This window comes from Prionailurus viverrinus, chromosome E2, assembly GCF_022837055.1.
Source record: "Prionailurus viverrinus isolate Anna chromosome E2, UM_Priviv_1.0, whole genome shotgun sequence".
NCBI lineage: Eukaryota > Metazoa > Chordata > Mammalia > Carnivora > Felidae > Prionailurus > Prionailurus viverrinus.
In genome coordinates this window covers 906969-922932 of record NC_062575.1, presented here as the reverse complement: position 1 = coordinate 922932, position 15964 = coordinate 906969, and the positions used below count along the sequence as shown (strand labels likewise).

At 44.5% G+C, this 15964-nt stretch overlaps 1 protein-coding gene across 2 annotated transcripts; it reads right to left on the bottom strand.

Annotated features, from left to right (window-relative positions):
* Window positions 1-1259: 1259 nt before the first annotated feature.
* On the bottom strand, window positions 1260-15491 carry ZNF671 (zinc finger protein 671). 2 transcript variants are annotated; one of them, XM_047834351.1, is made up of 4 exons: window positions 15183-15491; window positions 4345-4471; window positions 3738-3860; window positions 1260-3131 (listed from the first exon to the last, which is right to left on the bottom strand). In XM_047834351.1, the coding sequence occupies exons 1-4, from the start codon at window positions 15213-15215 to the stop codon at window positions 1924-1926; spliced, it is 1491 nt and encodes a 496-aa protein (XP_047690307.1). In that variant the 5' UTR covers window positions 15216-15491; the 3' UTR covers window positions 1260-1923. The 2 variants fall into 2 exon arrangements, 1 of the variants encoding a protein (XP_047690307.1); XR_007147192.1 differs by lacking the exons at window positions 1260-3131; window positions 4345-4471 and having other exon boundaries at window positions 3779-3860.
* Window positions 15492-15964: the final 473 nt, after the last annotated feature.

Below are 15964 nucleotides of genomic sequence, written 5' to 3'. Positions count from 1 at the left end.
TATCTGACCATTATGCCAACCCAAACTGGGACTAGGTGTGGTCAGGAAATTTGGGGTATTAAGCAACACATAATAAATGCATGGCTCTCATCTTAGCCAAGTGTCAAAGCCAGATACTCAGAAGTCCCTAAAAATAAAGCTGGAACTTTTTCAGCCAATTTTAAACTGATTCTGTATTAGATGAAACAAACGCACAATATATCAAAATGCGGGGAATGCTGCTAGCATAGTCATTATAAGGAAACTTACAAAATGACTATATTAGAAGGAAGTTCTCAAATAAATGACATGGTCCATCTTAAGAAAATAGGAAAGACAAATTAAATCCTATAGGCAACCCTGTTTACTTCATCGTCTCTCCTCTCACACCTTGGGAGCAGTCCTGCCGCAGGGGCAGTGTCAATTGGCAACCAATGAAAACTGTTTCTATATAAGTCACCAAGAACACTGGGTAAGTCACAAAAGCCACATCCCTGGAATCCCAGATCTCCCTTCTCTCAACCCGTTTTCCTGCCTGCACAGCAAGAGCTCTGACTTGAGCCATCCAGAGTCTAAGAAAATCCACAAAATACTTAGATTATTTGTCCTGCAAGTGGTCTTGGCCACAGGAGGCAGCTCTGGAGGTCCTGAAAATGTCTGCACCTTCTCATTCTGTTCAGCCATAGTTGGGGAATATCCAAGCAGGTACCTCTTGGGGGGCATCCCTTCTAGCATGCTGCAATCTCTCTAACCCCATATTAATTACACTTTGTTCCTGTATCCATTATAGTTCCTGCCTGGCTCCTGTAGCTCTTCCAGCCAGTGACATCTACCTACCGAATTCTGACTCAGGCTCCTTGTCAGGTACCAGAGGCCAGTTTCCTCTTCATGGTGCCTGGGGACATGAGACATTCCATAGGAACCAGGGACCAGACTCATTCTGCTTCCAGATGCACTGGAGGTTGTCACAACTACCTCTCCACAGTTACTTACGGACCCAGGCCACATGACAGGTCCCACAAAGCCCGTAAGTCTTTCCCAGAAGACCTCGGGCAGCAGCACAAATTAGGCCAAACCTGGAATGAGAGCTTTCCTCTGCCATCACACTGTCCTCTCTGAGACATGGAAAACTGGGGGCTCCCATAAACTTGATCCTTTCATGTTGGTAGAATACAACTATGTCCTCAACACACCCCACACAATGAACAGAACCCTCCAGATTAAAAATGGCTGAAAGAATAAGCATTTTATTATTGTACAAACATGAGCAACGAGAGGCATGCAGTTCCAGGGCTGGATGACGTGAGACCGTAGACATCCACAGAGAGCATGACACGAGACCAAAAAGTCCACGAAGACAAACCTTTGCAAGCTTCCTGGAAAACCCATCTCGTGAGCCAACTCTTTCCACACTTAACCCAGACAAAAGGAAGGAAATGAGGCCCCTGATGGTCCGTGGAGGCCAAACATGACTGCAAGGGACCGTGGAGACAGCACAGAGGTCCGCCTGCCTGAGCACGCTGAAGTGACAGACACACATGGTGGAGCTCAACGGTAGGGTGGCTTTGCCACTGACAAAGGGACTCAGCAGTTTACAATGTGCAACACAGCTCCTGAACGCACCTCACATACCAGGCGCTCCCAAGGAATCTCCCCAGCGTAGATGTGCACAAGTGTGAGCTACGACTTGTGAATGATGGCTCCCTCACAAAGCCTACTCTCAGAGCTTCACTCTGGGGAGAACGGTCAGGCTGAATGAGGAGACAGCACATTCGCTGTACAGCTGAGGCCTTTGTCCAGGGTAGACTTTCCCGTGCTGAAAACGGTTTAGTCTTTGGGTGAAGGCTGTCCTATGTCCGATGCACACACGATCCCTGCTGGGAATTCTCAAATGAACTATAAGTTGGGGCATTGACTAAAGGATCTCCCACATTTGCTGCAGTATTAAGGCTTCTCTCCTGTGTGAATCTTCTGATGGAGAACAAGTGTGTGTTTGCGGTTAAACTCTTTCCCACATCTGCCGCACACATAAGGCCGCTCTCCACTGTGAACTTTCCAGTGCCGGATCAGATTCGGCCTCTGGGTGAAGGCTTTCCCACACCTGCTGCACTCGTAAGGATTTTCTCCAGAGTGAACTTTCTGGTGCTGAACGAGTTTAGAGATGCAGCTAAAGGCTTTCCCACATCTGCTGCACTCATAATCACTGCTGTGAATTCTCCAGTGCACGTTAAGGTGAGAGCTCTGGCTAAAGGCCTTCCCACACTCACTGCACTCGTAAGGTCTCTCTCCAGTGTGAGTTCTCTGGTGCAGAAGGAGCGTATGTTTGCGGCTGAACTCTTTCCCGCATGTGCTGCATACATAAGGCCTTGCTCCTGTGTGAACTTCTTGGTGTCTAATGAGGTTAGACTTACTACTGAAGAATTTTCCACAATTGCTGCACTGATAGAGTCTTTCGCCAGTGTGAACTCGCCTATGTTCAATGAGGCCAGAGATTTGTCTAAAAAATTTCCCACATTCGCGGCACTCATACGGCCTTTCTCCAGTGTGTATGGTCTCGTGTTTGAAAAGGTCACAGCTTTGGCTAAAGAGTTTCCCACACTGGCTGCACTCATAAGGCCTTTCTCCACTATGGATTCTCTGGTGCCGCGTAAGCGTGTCTTTGCGGGTGAACACTTTCCCACATTCAGTGCACCTGTGATGCCTCTGTCCAGTGTGAAGGGCTCCGCCAAGCCCGGTGCTCTTGTAGGCCTTCAAAGGCATGCAGGGGACTTGGTGCTGAGGAAGGCCAGAGGGGGCTGGCAAGTCCATCCTACCCTCCGTGCACATGGAGGACTTCTCTGGCACGTAGGGTCTGCAGCTTTTCACGGAGGCCCTGCCCTCACCTCTTCGGAAGGGCCTCTCTCCAGTGGGCTGCTTCTGGTGCTGATGGAGGCTGGCATTGAGCCACCATTGCTTCCAATGTGCCCCCCGTGCGGGCGGCTTCGGCCTGGCCTCTCCCTGCTGGCGTTCAGTCAGGTATAAGATTTCTTTCAACACTGAGCCAGAGCTGTCACATGGGCGGGTCTTCACACCTGCCTCAGGAGTCCTGACCCATGACACTCCTTCTGAGGAGACAGAGGATGTATCATTATCCTCCACTGCACACCAACAACCTGAAACCAGAGAAGCGTTGCTGACACGCATGCTGGACTCTGCGGACGCGCAACCCCATCACAAATGAGTGTATGACGCATACAGGAACACATCAGCAGGACCGTTTATAGGACAAGGGAGGTTGGGACAGGTTAAGAAATGGGCTGAAAACACAGAACTGGGTCTCTGAAGGTCACAGAATGACGGAAGCCCCCCGAAGACAAGGATATGTGCACAGAGTACGGCAAACGGCTTCCGGGAGGAATCTGGCTGCCGAGACAGGGGAGTGCTAGGCAGAAGGGCATGCACAGGCCCAGGAAGATCCACTTACAAGTGTATAGCTGGTGCTCAAGGATTATTTAAGGGTATGGGCCCATCTCCTGACACGTTAAGTGTCAACGCTGCAGAACAACATGGACTGAGCAGTGGAGAAGACCGGGTGCAGGGCAAATGAGAGACGCAAGGGGCTTCAAGTCAGAGGGGAAATAAGCGACGACGTCAAGAACGGGGAAGGATGGGAATACTGTGTGGCCACCAGCCTTGAAACCAAGCACTGGTGTGCAAAATTAATTCTGCTGGTTTTGAACCCCGCCTTGATATCATGGCCCTCCCCCACATGCACTCACCAGGTCCAGGTCCCTTCGGAGCCTCTCTTTCTGTGGCTGGGGTCACATCCACCTGGTCAGGCACCCAGGGATCTTCCCTTTGCTTTGGTTGTGCGACTAAGCGTGATGTGGAGGGTGCAATTCCTGAGGGAGACACAGGACAGGTGAGCGGCCACTACCGGCCAGAGCAACTCATCCCATGATGCTCCACAAGTTCAAAAAAAAAATTATCACCAAAACAAAAACCTTGAAGGAAGGTTTTGCAGGCACAAAGGTCCTGCAAACTCCTGGTATAAGTAAGCCCCAGAAAATGTCACCTAGAAAAAGGGAGAGGAACTTTAGGCACAGAGGTACCATAGTTATGGACAGATTCACCAGCCCAGAAAATGCCCAAGACAAAGGCATCCATGGGGCAAACCACGTGCTGTGACTCCCAAAGCCTTAGCTGTGTGGCTTCGGGATGGGGTCACTAAGAGGCGAGAACACTCCATATGGCTCAGACCTGGCACCCACAGCGCCTACTCCAGGAAGCCTGGCAGGGAAGCAGTGCCTGTGATCTGACCAGGGAAGGACACAGCAGTCCGTGGCGAAAAAGAGAAAGAAGATGGGATTGGTGTGCGGACCTTACCCAGTGAGGCTAAAAGTGCAAAGTTCTCGAGCATCACATCCTGATATAAAAGTCTCTGAGAATCATCAAGGAGCATCCATTCTTCCCACGAGAAGTACACAAACACGTCCTCAGAGATCACACAGCCCTGCAATGACATGGCCAGCAGGGTCCAGGAAAAGTCTCTTGACTGAGTATCCCCACTCTACCCACAACAATGTCAGGCTCAGCCACATCCCCATGTGCCTGCCAGTTCCTCTGGGGCGCCCTAAATCATGCCTCCTAGACATAAACCTAGACTCACTGCTCTCACGGAAGCCCCCAGTAGCAGGGCTGCAGGACCATCAGTTGACACTCTCCCCTCTCGTGCACGTCACTTCTCAGACCACACCCCCACACACACCTTCAGTCACCTAGCACCACTCTTCTTGCCCACACCAGACTCCTCACAGGTTGCCCTGCAACTAGCACAGAGAGAACGCTTGGCAGTACATTCGGGATCCCATCTTGCAACAAACCTCAAGTGGCCCCAATTGCCAAAGGAAAGCCCCCATTCCTGCTTTGAAGGCCTCTCAGTCTGGACCTTTCCTTCAATTTCAGGCACCCAGAACTCCATGCGTATTTCAGGTACCTGCAGCCTTCTTCCAATTCTCTGCTGCACGTTGTATTAGTTTCCTATAGCTGCTGTAACAAACCATTACCACATTGTGGCTTAACACAAATTCATCTTCTTACCACTCTAGAGACTATAAATCCAAAATAGCACTCACTAGGATAAAATCAGGACTGTGTTCCTTTGGGCAGTTCTACAGAAGAATGTTTCCTTAACTTTCCCAGTTTCTCAAGAGCTCATGCAATCCTTGACTCCTTGCCCTTTCCTCTGTCTTCAAAGCCAACATATGTTATCACTCTGACCTCTGTTTGTTTCCTCAAATCTTCTTTGACTCTATTCTTCTGTGATTACACTGGGCCCAATGGATAATCTCTCCATTTTAATATACTTAATTCAATCATATACATGAAGTCCCTTGTGATACGTGAGGTAACATATCCAGAAGTTCAAGGGATTAGAACATGGACATCTTTGGGAGGCATTATTTCATCAATTATACACATGCTTTTTCCTCAGTAGTCACAACTTCCTTATCTCCACCCAATCCTCTGAACATTAGTTTTACGACTGACTTCCCCAGTTCAGTTCATAGTGCAGCATGTTCACAATTTTGAGTCACCTCTAACTCCCTACCTTTCTTCTCACAATCCACTTCAAACAAAACAGGCCTTCGTAAAGTAACAAACAGAAAATACAATCTGGGGCACCTGGGTGGCTCAGTCAGTTAAGCATCTGACTTCAGCTCAGGTCATGATTTCATGGTTCCTAAGTTTGAGCCCTGTGTCGGGCGCTGTGCTGACAGCTCGGAGCCTGGAGACCACTCCGGATTCCGTGTCTCCCTCTCTCTCTGCCCCTCCCCCACTCTTGCTCTGTCAATCTCTCTCTCTCTTGAAAATACACATTAAGAAACACACACACACACAGACCTCCCTTAAAAAAAAAACAAACTAGCCACCAGGAGGATGACTCTGGAAGTTCTGCTGTGACCAGAAGCACTGGCAGGAAAAGACCTCCTCTCCTGGCCCATCATTGGCTGGGAGCTGCCACCTCATGATGCAGAGCCTTCTGGGTATTGTAGTGACTACCACCCCATGGGGCTCGGACAGGAAGCCAGGGTGGTCAGAGGTGGAAGGCAAAGAAATCATTTATTGAGAGCCTACTGTGTGCTAAGTCTGCCAGTTGCTCCCAAGCCACAGCAGGTGTCCCATGTCCTAAGCATGAATGAACTGGCCCTGGCTATTCTGGAGGTTCAGGATTCGTAAATCCCAGTCTCACCCCTCCTAATTTGGGACGCAAGGGGAACAGTTTCACCTCCAGGATGTGAAATGAAAAATGAAGACAAAACCTCCCTGGTAGACCTCTGTGCAGTTGTTTAAATGCTTCTCACACATAATGCTCCATTCATTAAAATGGCAGGAAAAAACAGTCTGTATATATTGGTGAAGTTATGTATAAAGCACTTAAAATGGTGCAAGGTGCACATTTAGTGCTGGATACAATCCTCATCACCACCAATCTGGGCTCTCATATACCCATGTGGCTGAAGAGGAGTCCATGCTGCCCATTTGCAGACTTAAAGACCATATCTATCAAAATTCAAATACACATACGCCAGACCAACAAGTAGCCTTAATAGAAATGATTAAAATTTTTAAAGGACAGAACAGTGTGTACAACCTGTGACATTCAAAACTATTCTATGAAAAAACAATCAAACATACAGAATGCTATACGTTTCTGCGTGTTTTGGGTAGCCTGTTGCACTAAGGTTATGTTTTTCTAAGCATGATTCAAGATTTACAATTTAAAAAATATTTTTCGGGGCGCCTGGGTGACTCAGTCGGTTAAGCATCCGACTTCGGCTCAGGTCATGATCTCATGGTTCGTGAATTCATGAGTTCGTGCCCCACATAGGGCTCTGTGCTGACGGGCTCAATGCCTGGAGCCTGCTTCAGATTTTGTGTCTCCCTCACTCTCTGCCCCTCCCCCACTCACGGCCTGTCTCTGTCTCTCTCAAAAACAAATAAACATTAAAAAAAAAAAGTTAAGGGGCGCCTGGGTGGCTCAGTCGGTTGGGCGTCCGACTTCGGCTCAGGTCACGATCTCGCGGTCCATGAGTTCGAGCCCCGCGTCGGGCTCTGGGCTGATGGCTCAGAGCCTGGAGCCTGCTTCCGATTCTGTGTCTCCCTCTCTCTCTGTCCCTCCCCCGTTCATGCTCTGTCTCTCTCTGTCTCAAAAATAAATAAAACGTTAAAAAAAATAATAAAAAAAAAAAAAGTTAAAAAAATGTTTTTCCTCAGGACTGAATTGTAGCTTAGGGTGGACATCATTTCAAATTTTGTAGCACATTTCTTCTGTATCTTCTGTTCAAATTCACAAACTTTGAACTTGAATTACAACCAATCACACAGTGTTTAGGTTCCAATTGGCAATGGAATCTGCCAGATGGCATCTAACTTCAGGGCCTCAGCTCTAGAGGAAAGCTAACCTGGGTTTGCAGTAAGTAACTCCATTATTGATTATGATTCCTTGAGCATGGCCTCACCTCTCCAAGCCTCCACTTCCTCATTTCTGAAGTGGGGAAATACTAGTATACAAAACATATGGTGATTGGAACTATTTATTACCTGGGGAATTACATGCTATCCTCTGGTCATTCTCCCAACAGCACTTCAGACCCTTCCCACCGGAGGAAAGAAAGTGACTCCTGACCATCCACATCTTCTTAACCTGCACCCTTGATTCAGAGGGTTCCAGGTGCTCATCTCCTGTCCCCAACCACCCTCAGGTAAACTGGGTCTCACATGGATCTGTGTATTCAGTGGAAGCTCACACTGAATTCCTGACTCATACCCACCAGGTTCAGTGTCCCAACAGGACAACGTCCCTTGATACTGAAGACCAAACAGGGTACTGTACACTTCTAGGGAGAAAAAGTGAAGCCAATGAATTCTATGGAAAATGTCATACCATTTATTTAGGACACCTTTAATTTCTCTCAGCAGAAGAGTTTTGTAGGTTTCAACAACCAAGTTTTCAGTAATATTCAAATAACTTTGTAGCTTTCAAAAAAATATTTAAAAATGAATGTAATGTGGGGCGCCTGAATAGCTCAGTCAGGGTTAAGGATCCAACATGGGCTCAGGTCATGATCTCACTGTTTGTGGGTTCAGCCCCACATCGGCCTCTGTGCTGACAGTTCAGAGCCTGGTGCCTGCTTTGGATTCTGTGTCTCCCACTCTCTCTGCCCCTCCCCTGCTCACACTCAGTCTCTCCCTCTCCCCAAAATAAATAAACATTAAAAATTTTTTTGTTAATGAATGTAATGAAGTAACTTAAACATATTATTCTGATTCCTAAGAATTGTATTATTTGATGCTATATAATTGACCTGTAACAATTTCATCATTCAATTTTTGTGTTCTATGCATTGTTGACATATAGACTATAGTTCACTTACATCTGTCTACGCTTCATATGTGTATTCATACATATATGTAAAGGGAGAGAACCTGTACACAGCACTTTACATTTACTTATGCCAGTGAATTTTTTGTACCAATTGATATGATAATTTTTCCTTATCCTGTTTAATATGTTAGATAACATAATGTTTTGCTAATATTAAAGCAGCCTGGCATCACTGGAATACATCTCTCTTGGTTATGGTGTATAGTACATTTTATACATTGCTGAACTTTGTTAATATAGTCTTAATGTTATTTGTATCTATATTCATGAGGTTAGTTCTAGTATACTTTTCAGATGACTTAGAATTCTCTTTATATTCTATTATGTGTTCTGTAAGACAGTTGTATTTGGTATTAATTTCTAAACTAAAATGTGTTTGTATACTTTTCACATGCCTGATAGCCACTTGGGTACCCACTTCTACTGACCGCTCATAATTTGGGCATTTAGACTGGAGTCTTATTTCTTGCTCTGATTAATGCTATTTCTTTGTATGGACTATGCATTGATCCCTTCACAATTTTAGACATTGGAGATATCCTCTCTTGATTTTCTTGTTTCCAGTATAATTAACATACAGTGTTATATTAATTTCAGGTGGACAATATATTGATTCAACAATTCTACGTGTTATTCAGTGCTCATCATGATAAGTGTACTCTTATTCCCCTTCATCTTTTCCACTCATCTCTGACCCACCTCCCCTCTGGTAACCACCAGTTTGTTCTCTATATTTAAAAATCTTGTTGGGGCGCCTGGGTGGCTCAGTCGGTTGAGCATCTGACTTCGGCTCAGGTCGTGATCTTGCGGTCTGTGAGTTCGAGCCCTGCGTCAGGCTCTGTGCTGACAGCTCAGGGCCTGGAGCCTGTTTCAGATTCTGTGTCTCCCTCTCTCTCTGCCACTCCCCCGCTCATGCTCTGTCTCTCTCTCTCTGTCAAAAAAATAAACATTAAAAAAATAATAATAATAAATAAAAATCTTGTTTTGTTTCATTTTTTTTCCTTGTTCATCTACTTTCTTTCTTAAATTTCACATACAAGTGAAATCATAGGATATCTGTCTTTCTCTGACCAATTTTCACTTAGCATTACACCCTCTAGGTCCATCCACATTATTGCATGTGGCAAGATTTCATCTTTTTTTATCGCTGGAAAATATTGCTTTGGATATACATACCATCTTGCCAGCTTGCATTCCCACCAAAAGTGCACAAGGGATCCTTTTTTTCCATATCCTCACCAATACTTGTTGTTTCTTGTGTTTTTTATTTTAGCCATTCCAACAGGTGTAAGGGTCATTGTGTGTGTGTGTGTGTGTCTAATTTACTTATTTTTAAGAAAGCAGGAGAGCAAGCAATGGAGGGGCAGAGACAGTGAAAGAGAGAATCCCAAGCAGGCTCTGCACTGCCATGTCGGGCTCGAACTCAACGAACTGTGAGATCATGACCTGAGCCAAAATCAAGAGTCAGATGCTCAACCAGATGAGCCACCAAGGCACCCCTCATTGTGGTTTTGATTTTCATTTCCCTGATAATAAGTGATATTGAGCATCTTTTGACAGGTCTGTTGGCCATTGGGATGCCGCCTTTGGAGAATTATCTGTTCACATCTTCTGCCCATTTTTGAACTAAATTCTTTGGGTATTTTTGGTGTTGAGTTGTAAAAGTTCTGTATATATTTTAGATACTAACACTTTATCAGATATATCATTTGCAAATACTTTCTCCCATTCAGTAGGGGTGGTCTTTTTGTTTTATCATTTCATTTTCTCTGCAGAAACTTTTCTTTGGATGTAGTCACAATATTTTATTTTTGCTTTTGTTTCCCTTGATTAGGAGACATATCTAGAAAAATGTTGCTATGGCCATAGACAGAAATTACTGTCTCTGCTCTCTTCTAGGATTTTTATAGTTTCAGGTCTTCCAGTAAGGTTTTTCGTCCATTTTATTTTTGTGTATGATATAAGAAAGTGATCCAGTTTCATGGTTTTGCATGTAGCTGCCCAGTTTTCCCAACACCACTTATTAGAGACTATCTTTCTCACTGGATATTTTTGCTTCTTTTGTTGAAGATCAATTGACCAACAGATCAGCTCTCTGTTCTGTTCCACTGATCTACGTGTCTGTTTTCTGTCATTACTATATTGTTTTGATTACTAGAGCTTTGTAGTATATCTTGAAAATTGGATTGTAATACCTCCAGTTTTGTTCTTTCTCAGGATAGCTTTGGCTATTTGGAGTCTTTTGTAGTTCCATACATATTTTAGGATTATTTGTTCTAGTTCTGTGAAAAATGCTGTTGGTATTTTAATAGGGATTGCATTAAATGTGTAGTTTGCTTAGGTAATATGGACATTTTAACAATATTTGCTCTCCCAATTCATGAGCATGGAATATCTTTCCATTTGTTTCAGTTATCTTCACTTTCTTTCATCAATGTTTTATAGTTTTCATAGTACAGTCTTTCACCTCTTTGGTTAAGTTTATCCCTAGGCATGTTATTATTTTTGGTGCAATTATAAATGGGATTGTTTTCTTAATTTCTCTTTCTGCTAATTCATTATTAGTGAATAAAAATGTAACTGAGGGGCCCTTGGGTGGCCCAGTTGGTTAAGCACCAGATTCCTGATCTTCGCTCAGGTCATGATCTCATGGTTTGCGAGTTCAAGTCCGTCAGGCTATGCACTGACAGTGTGGAACCTACGTGGGATTCTGTCTCTCCTTCTCTCTGTTTCTTCCTCTCTTGCACTCACGCTCTCAAAATAAATAAATAAACTTTAAAAAAAGTAAGTAAAAGTGTAACTGACTTTTTTAAACGTTTATTTATTTTGAAAGAGTCAGAGACAGTGCAAGTGGGGGAGGGGCAGAGAGTGAGGGAGACAGAGAATTCCAAGCAGGCTCTGCACTGTGAGTGCGACCCCAATGTGGGGCTCAAACCCATGAAAACAAGACATCATGACCTGAGCAGAAACCAAGAGTTGGATGCTTAACTAACTGTACCACCTAGACTCACCAAAATGCTACTAATTTGTATCCTGTGACCTTACCAAATTCATTTATTAATTTTAGAATTTTCTGGTGGAGTATTTCAGGTTTTCTATATAAAGTATTATGTCATCTGCAAATAGTGAAAGTTTTACTTCTTCTTCCTTACCAATTTGGATTCCTTTCATTTCCTTTTGTTGTCTGATTGTTATGGTTAGGACTTCCAGTACTATGTTGAATAAAAGTGGTGACAGTGAGGTCCTTGTCTATCTCCTGATCTTAGGGAGAAAGCTCTGTTTGTCACCATTGAGCATGAGGGTAGCTGTGGTTCTTCATATATGGCCTTTATCAAGTTGAAGTATATTTCCTCTAAACCTACTTTGTTGAGAGTTTTATCATAAAAGAATGTTGTATGGGCCACATGACTGGCTCAGTTGGAAGAACATGTGACTCTTGATCTTGGGGTCATGAGTTCAAGTCCCACATTTGGTGTAGAGATCACTTAAATAAATTAGAAAAACTTTTAAAAAATGAATGGGTGTTGTATTTTGACAAAAGCTTTCTCTATATCTACTCACGTGATCATGTGGTTTTTATTCTTTCTCTTGTTCAGGTAATGTACCACATTGATTGATTTGTGAATACTGAACTCACCCTTGTATACCAGGAATAAATCCCACTTGATTGTAGTGAATTATTTGTAATGTTTGGTTTGATTCCATTTGCTAGTATTTTGTTGAAAATTTTTACATCTATGTTCATCAGATATTGGCCTGTAGTTCTCGCTCTCTCTCTCTCTTTTTTTTTTTTTTTTTTGGTAGTGTCTTCATCTGGTTTTGGTGCCAGGATAATACTAGCCTTGTAAAATGAATCTGGAAGTTTTCTTTCCTCTATTTTTTGGAATAGTTTGAGAAGAATAAGTATTAACTCTTCTTTCAATGTTTGGTAGGATTCACCTGTGAAGCCATCTGGTCCTGGCCTTTCCTTTGTTGGGGGATTTTTGATTACTCATTCAATCGCATTGCTAGTAATAAGTCTGTTTAAATTTTCTACTTCTTCCTGATTTAGTTTTAGGAGGTAATAAGATCCTAGTAATTTATCTATTTCCTCTAGGTTGTCCTATTTGTTGGCATATAATGTTTCATAATATTCCTACAATCCTTTGTATTTGTGGTGTTGGTTATTTCTCCTCTTTCATTTCTGCTTCTGTTGGAGTCTTCTATCTTTAATTAAAAAAAAATTTTAATGCTTATTTATTTTTGAGAGACACAGAGAGAGAAACACAGCATGAGCAGGACAGGAGCAGAGGGAGAGGGAGACACAGAATCTGAAGCAGGCTCTAGGCTCTGGGCTGTCAGCACAGAGATCGACACACGGCTTGCACTCTGAGCCACCCAGGCACCCCTCTATTTTTAATTTTTATTAATTTCTGATGAGTGTGGCTAAAGGTTTATCAGTATTGTTGATCTTTCCAAAGAACCACCTTTTAGTTTCATTGATCTGTTCTATTATGTTTTAAGTTTCTATTTTATTTCTGCTCTAATCTTTATTATTTCTTTCCTTCTACTGGTTTGGGGTTCTGTTTGTTCTTCTTTTTCTAGCTCCAGCACAGAGCCCGATGTGCGGCTCAATCCTACAACTATGAGATCATGACCTGAGCCGAATCAAGAGTTGGACACTTAACTGGGCCACCAAGGTGCCCCTGGAGCAATCTTTTATACATATCTATTGAATCAAGTTAGCTGAGATGTTGTGTTTTCCATATCCTTACTGTTTTTGTGTGTATTCTATTAATTATTAAAATAATTTTGGGGGACACTTGGCTAGCTCAGTTGGTAGACCCCTGATCTTGGGGTCATGAGTTCAAGCCTCATGTTGGGTGCAGAGATTACTTTAAAAAATAAAATAAATAAAAATATTTTAAAAGAATTTTTGAAGGTCTGTTCTTATGTACGTTACCATTCTTGTATTTTCTTGATTAAATTACTTGTTTGATACTGTAAAATATCCCTATGTTATCTTTGGTAATATTACTTTCCCGGAAGTTTACCATTTTTTTAAATTTTTAATATTTTTTGAACTTCACCATTTCTTATATTAATCACTCCAACCTTCTTATTAGTATTCATATCTTATTCCACTCCATTCCTTTTAGCTTATGTCTATTTCAGTAACGAGGGATCTTTTATAACAGACTGTATGGAGTTTTCCCAATGCATTTAATACAGTCTGACCTGAGACACCTGAGTGGCTCCGTTGGTTGAGCGTCTGACTTCTGCTCAGGTCATGATCTCACGGTTGGTGAGTCTGAGCCTGCATCAGGCTCCTCCCTGACAGCACAGACCTGCTTGGGATTCTCTCTTCCTCTCTCCTTGCCCCTCCCCAACTTGTGCTTTCTCTCTCTGTCTCAAAATAAATAAAATGAACTTAAAGAAAAAACACACTTTTTAAAAAAATGTTTTTTATTTATTTTTCAGACAGAGAGAGAGAGAAAGAGAGAGAGGGAGAGACAGCGCCAAGTGGGGAAGGGGCAGAGAGAGAGGGAGACTCAAAATCTGAAACGGGCTCCAGGATCTGAGCTGTTGGCAGAGAGCATGATGTGGGGCTTGAACTTGTGAACCACAAGATCATGACCTGAGCCGAAGTCAGAGGCTTAACTGACTGAGCCACCCAGGTGCACCTGAAACAAACAAAACAAAACAAAACAAAACAAAACTTTTGAAACTAAACACACTTAAGGGGTGCCTGGCTGGCTCCTTCAGTGAAGCGCACAACTTTTGATCTCGGGGTTGTAAATTCAAGCCCTACGTTGGGTGTAGAGATAACTTTAAAATCTTAAAAAATACAATACAATACAATACAATACAATACAATAACATGCTTAAGAATTCTACCCCTAATTCTGATCTCCAGGCCTTGACCTAGCCCAGATCACCATCCTCACCCTGTGGACATCTCCAACCCAGCCCATTCTCCCACAACCCCAAAGCTTCCATCCCCAAACCCCATATGACACCTCCAAACTGAGACATCTCACAATCAACCACGTCCAAAATTCAACTTCTGATCCCCTTGAAACCTTTCTACTTTGACTTATTGATTTCCATTTTCAAGACGTCCGTGAAAAACAATAGAACAGCAAAAATTAAAAAGTTAGTTTTTCACTCCTTACTCTCAATCACTGCCACTTCTGTTGCAGCAGTAAATAGTGTTGGTTCTAACCTTAAAATCTATCCAGCATCCGACCACTTCTTCCCTTTCCTCTGGCACTACTCTGGTTCACCCATCGTTAAAACACTTTTGGGAGCCCGGTACACTACGTACTTACTGGTCTCCAGGAATTCATATTCCCCGCCCGCCCTAATCTAATCTAATTTTTGCTGAGCGCAAAAAAATGTGGCTACTTTTGAAGCCCGCCCCCCCCCTCCCCCAACACACACACACCAAGTCCTTCTACTCAAAATCTGATGGCTCCCAGAGTCCTCACAATGAGTGCAACTTCTCACCCAAGGCGTGAGCCCTCACACTCTGCATACTGCAGACGCAAGACCCCAGACTCCGGTTTTCCTCCGTCTCAGTCCCGCCCAGGCCCTGCACCAAACGGCCCCTCCCCTACAACCAGCTCCCGCACCCCGTCACGCAGGCGCTCAGACACTGGGCCCCAGCCTGCGAGCGCCTCCCCGGCCCGAACACCGGGACCCGGGCCGCAGGGACGCGACCAGGCGCCCCGCGCTCGGGCCTGGAGGGTTTGGGAGGGGGAGGGCGGGGAGGGCCCGGGGGGCGCGCGTTTACCTGAGCCGGGTACCTGGGCGCAGCCGCAGCCATCGGACTCTGTGGGCGGGGCTGGAGACGCCGGCTCTAGGTCGGGGACGCAAACACAGCTGTCCCAAGCCTCACCCCAGCGGCAGGGCCACGGTGGGCGTCGCCAACGCCGAGCCTCGGATTTGTCTCCACGAAACGAGGACAACGCCTCCGCCTCCGGCCTAACCAAGCATTCAAAGGCCCGGGCTTGTGTAGATCCTAACAAAAAGTGAGAAAATGCCGATTGCAAGGAGGATGCCAGGCCCGCCCAGTCGCCTTTCTCACGCACGAAAACGCAGCTCTCCTGGGCCTTCATTGGACGTGCGGCGAGTAGGCTTCTGGGTAATGTAGTTTCCCATGAGCCTTAGGTCCAGACAAATGGTCCTGGGCTGAGGTTCCTGGCAAAAGCAAAGGGCCACAGCGAAGGGCGTGGTAAATGGTACCCGCTGTCTTCGAGGAAGGGGCAGGACCCGGATTCCGTGGAGTGTACTCCGGACCGATTACAGAAATGTTTGTAGACGTTATTTCAGATGTTCCCCAAAGCCACAAAACCAAAAGGACACAACAGCACACCGTATCTCTCTGTCCACTCATATGTGGGAGCTGATAAGTATCACCCGGCTGCTTTTTAAATACATACACAAGGAAGCTTTAGGATCAGTTTTGTGAACTTCAGTTCTGGTCAGGGACAAGACAGAAAAGACCAGACAGGGCCACTGAGTGGAAGGGAAAAAAGGGATGTTGAGCAGCTGTGAAGCCAGTGGACAGATTTC

Excerpts from the sequence above, each read along its gene's own strand:
- ZNF671 (XM_047834351.1), bottom strand. The coding sequence starts at position 15,215 with ATGGCTGCGGCTGCGCCCAGGTACCCGGCTCAG. Across the intron at positions 4,472-15,182 it reads CGCCCAGGTACCCGGCTCAG|GGCTGTGTGATCTCTGAGGA; the intron begins GTAAACGCGCGC and ends ATGTCATTGCAG. Across the intron at positions 3,132-3,737 it reads TCCGAAGGGACCTGGACCTG|GTTGTTGGTGTGCAGTGGAG; the intron begins GTGAGTGCATGT and ends CTCTGGTTTCAG.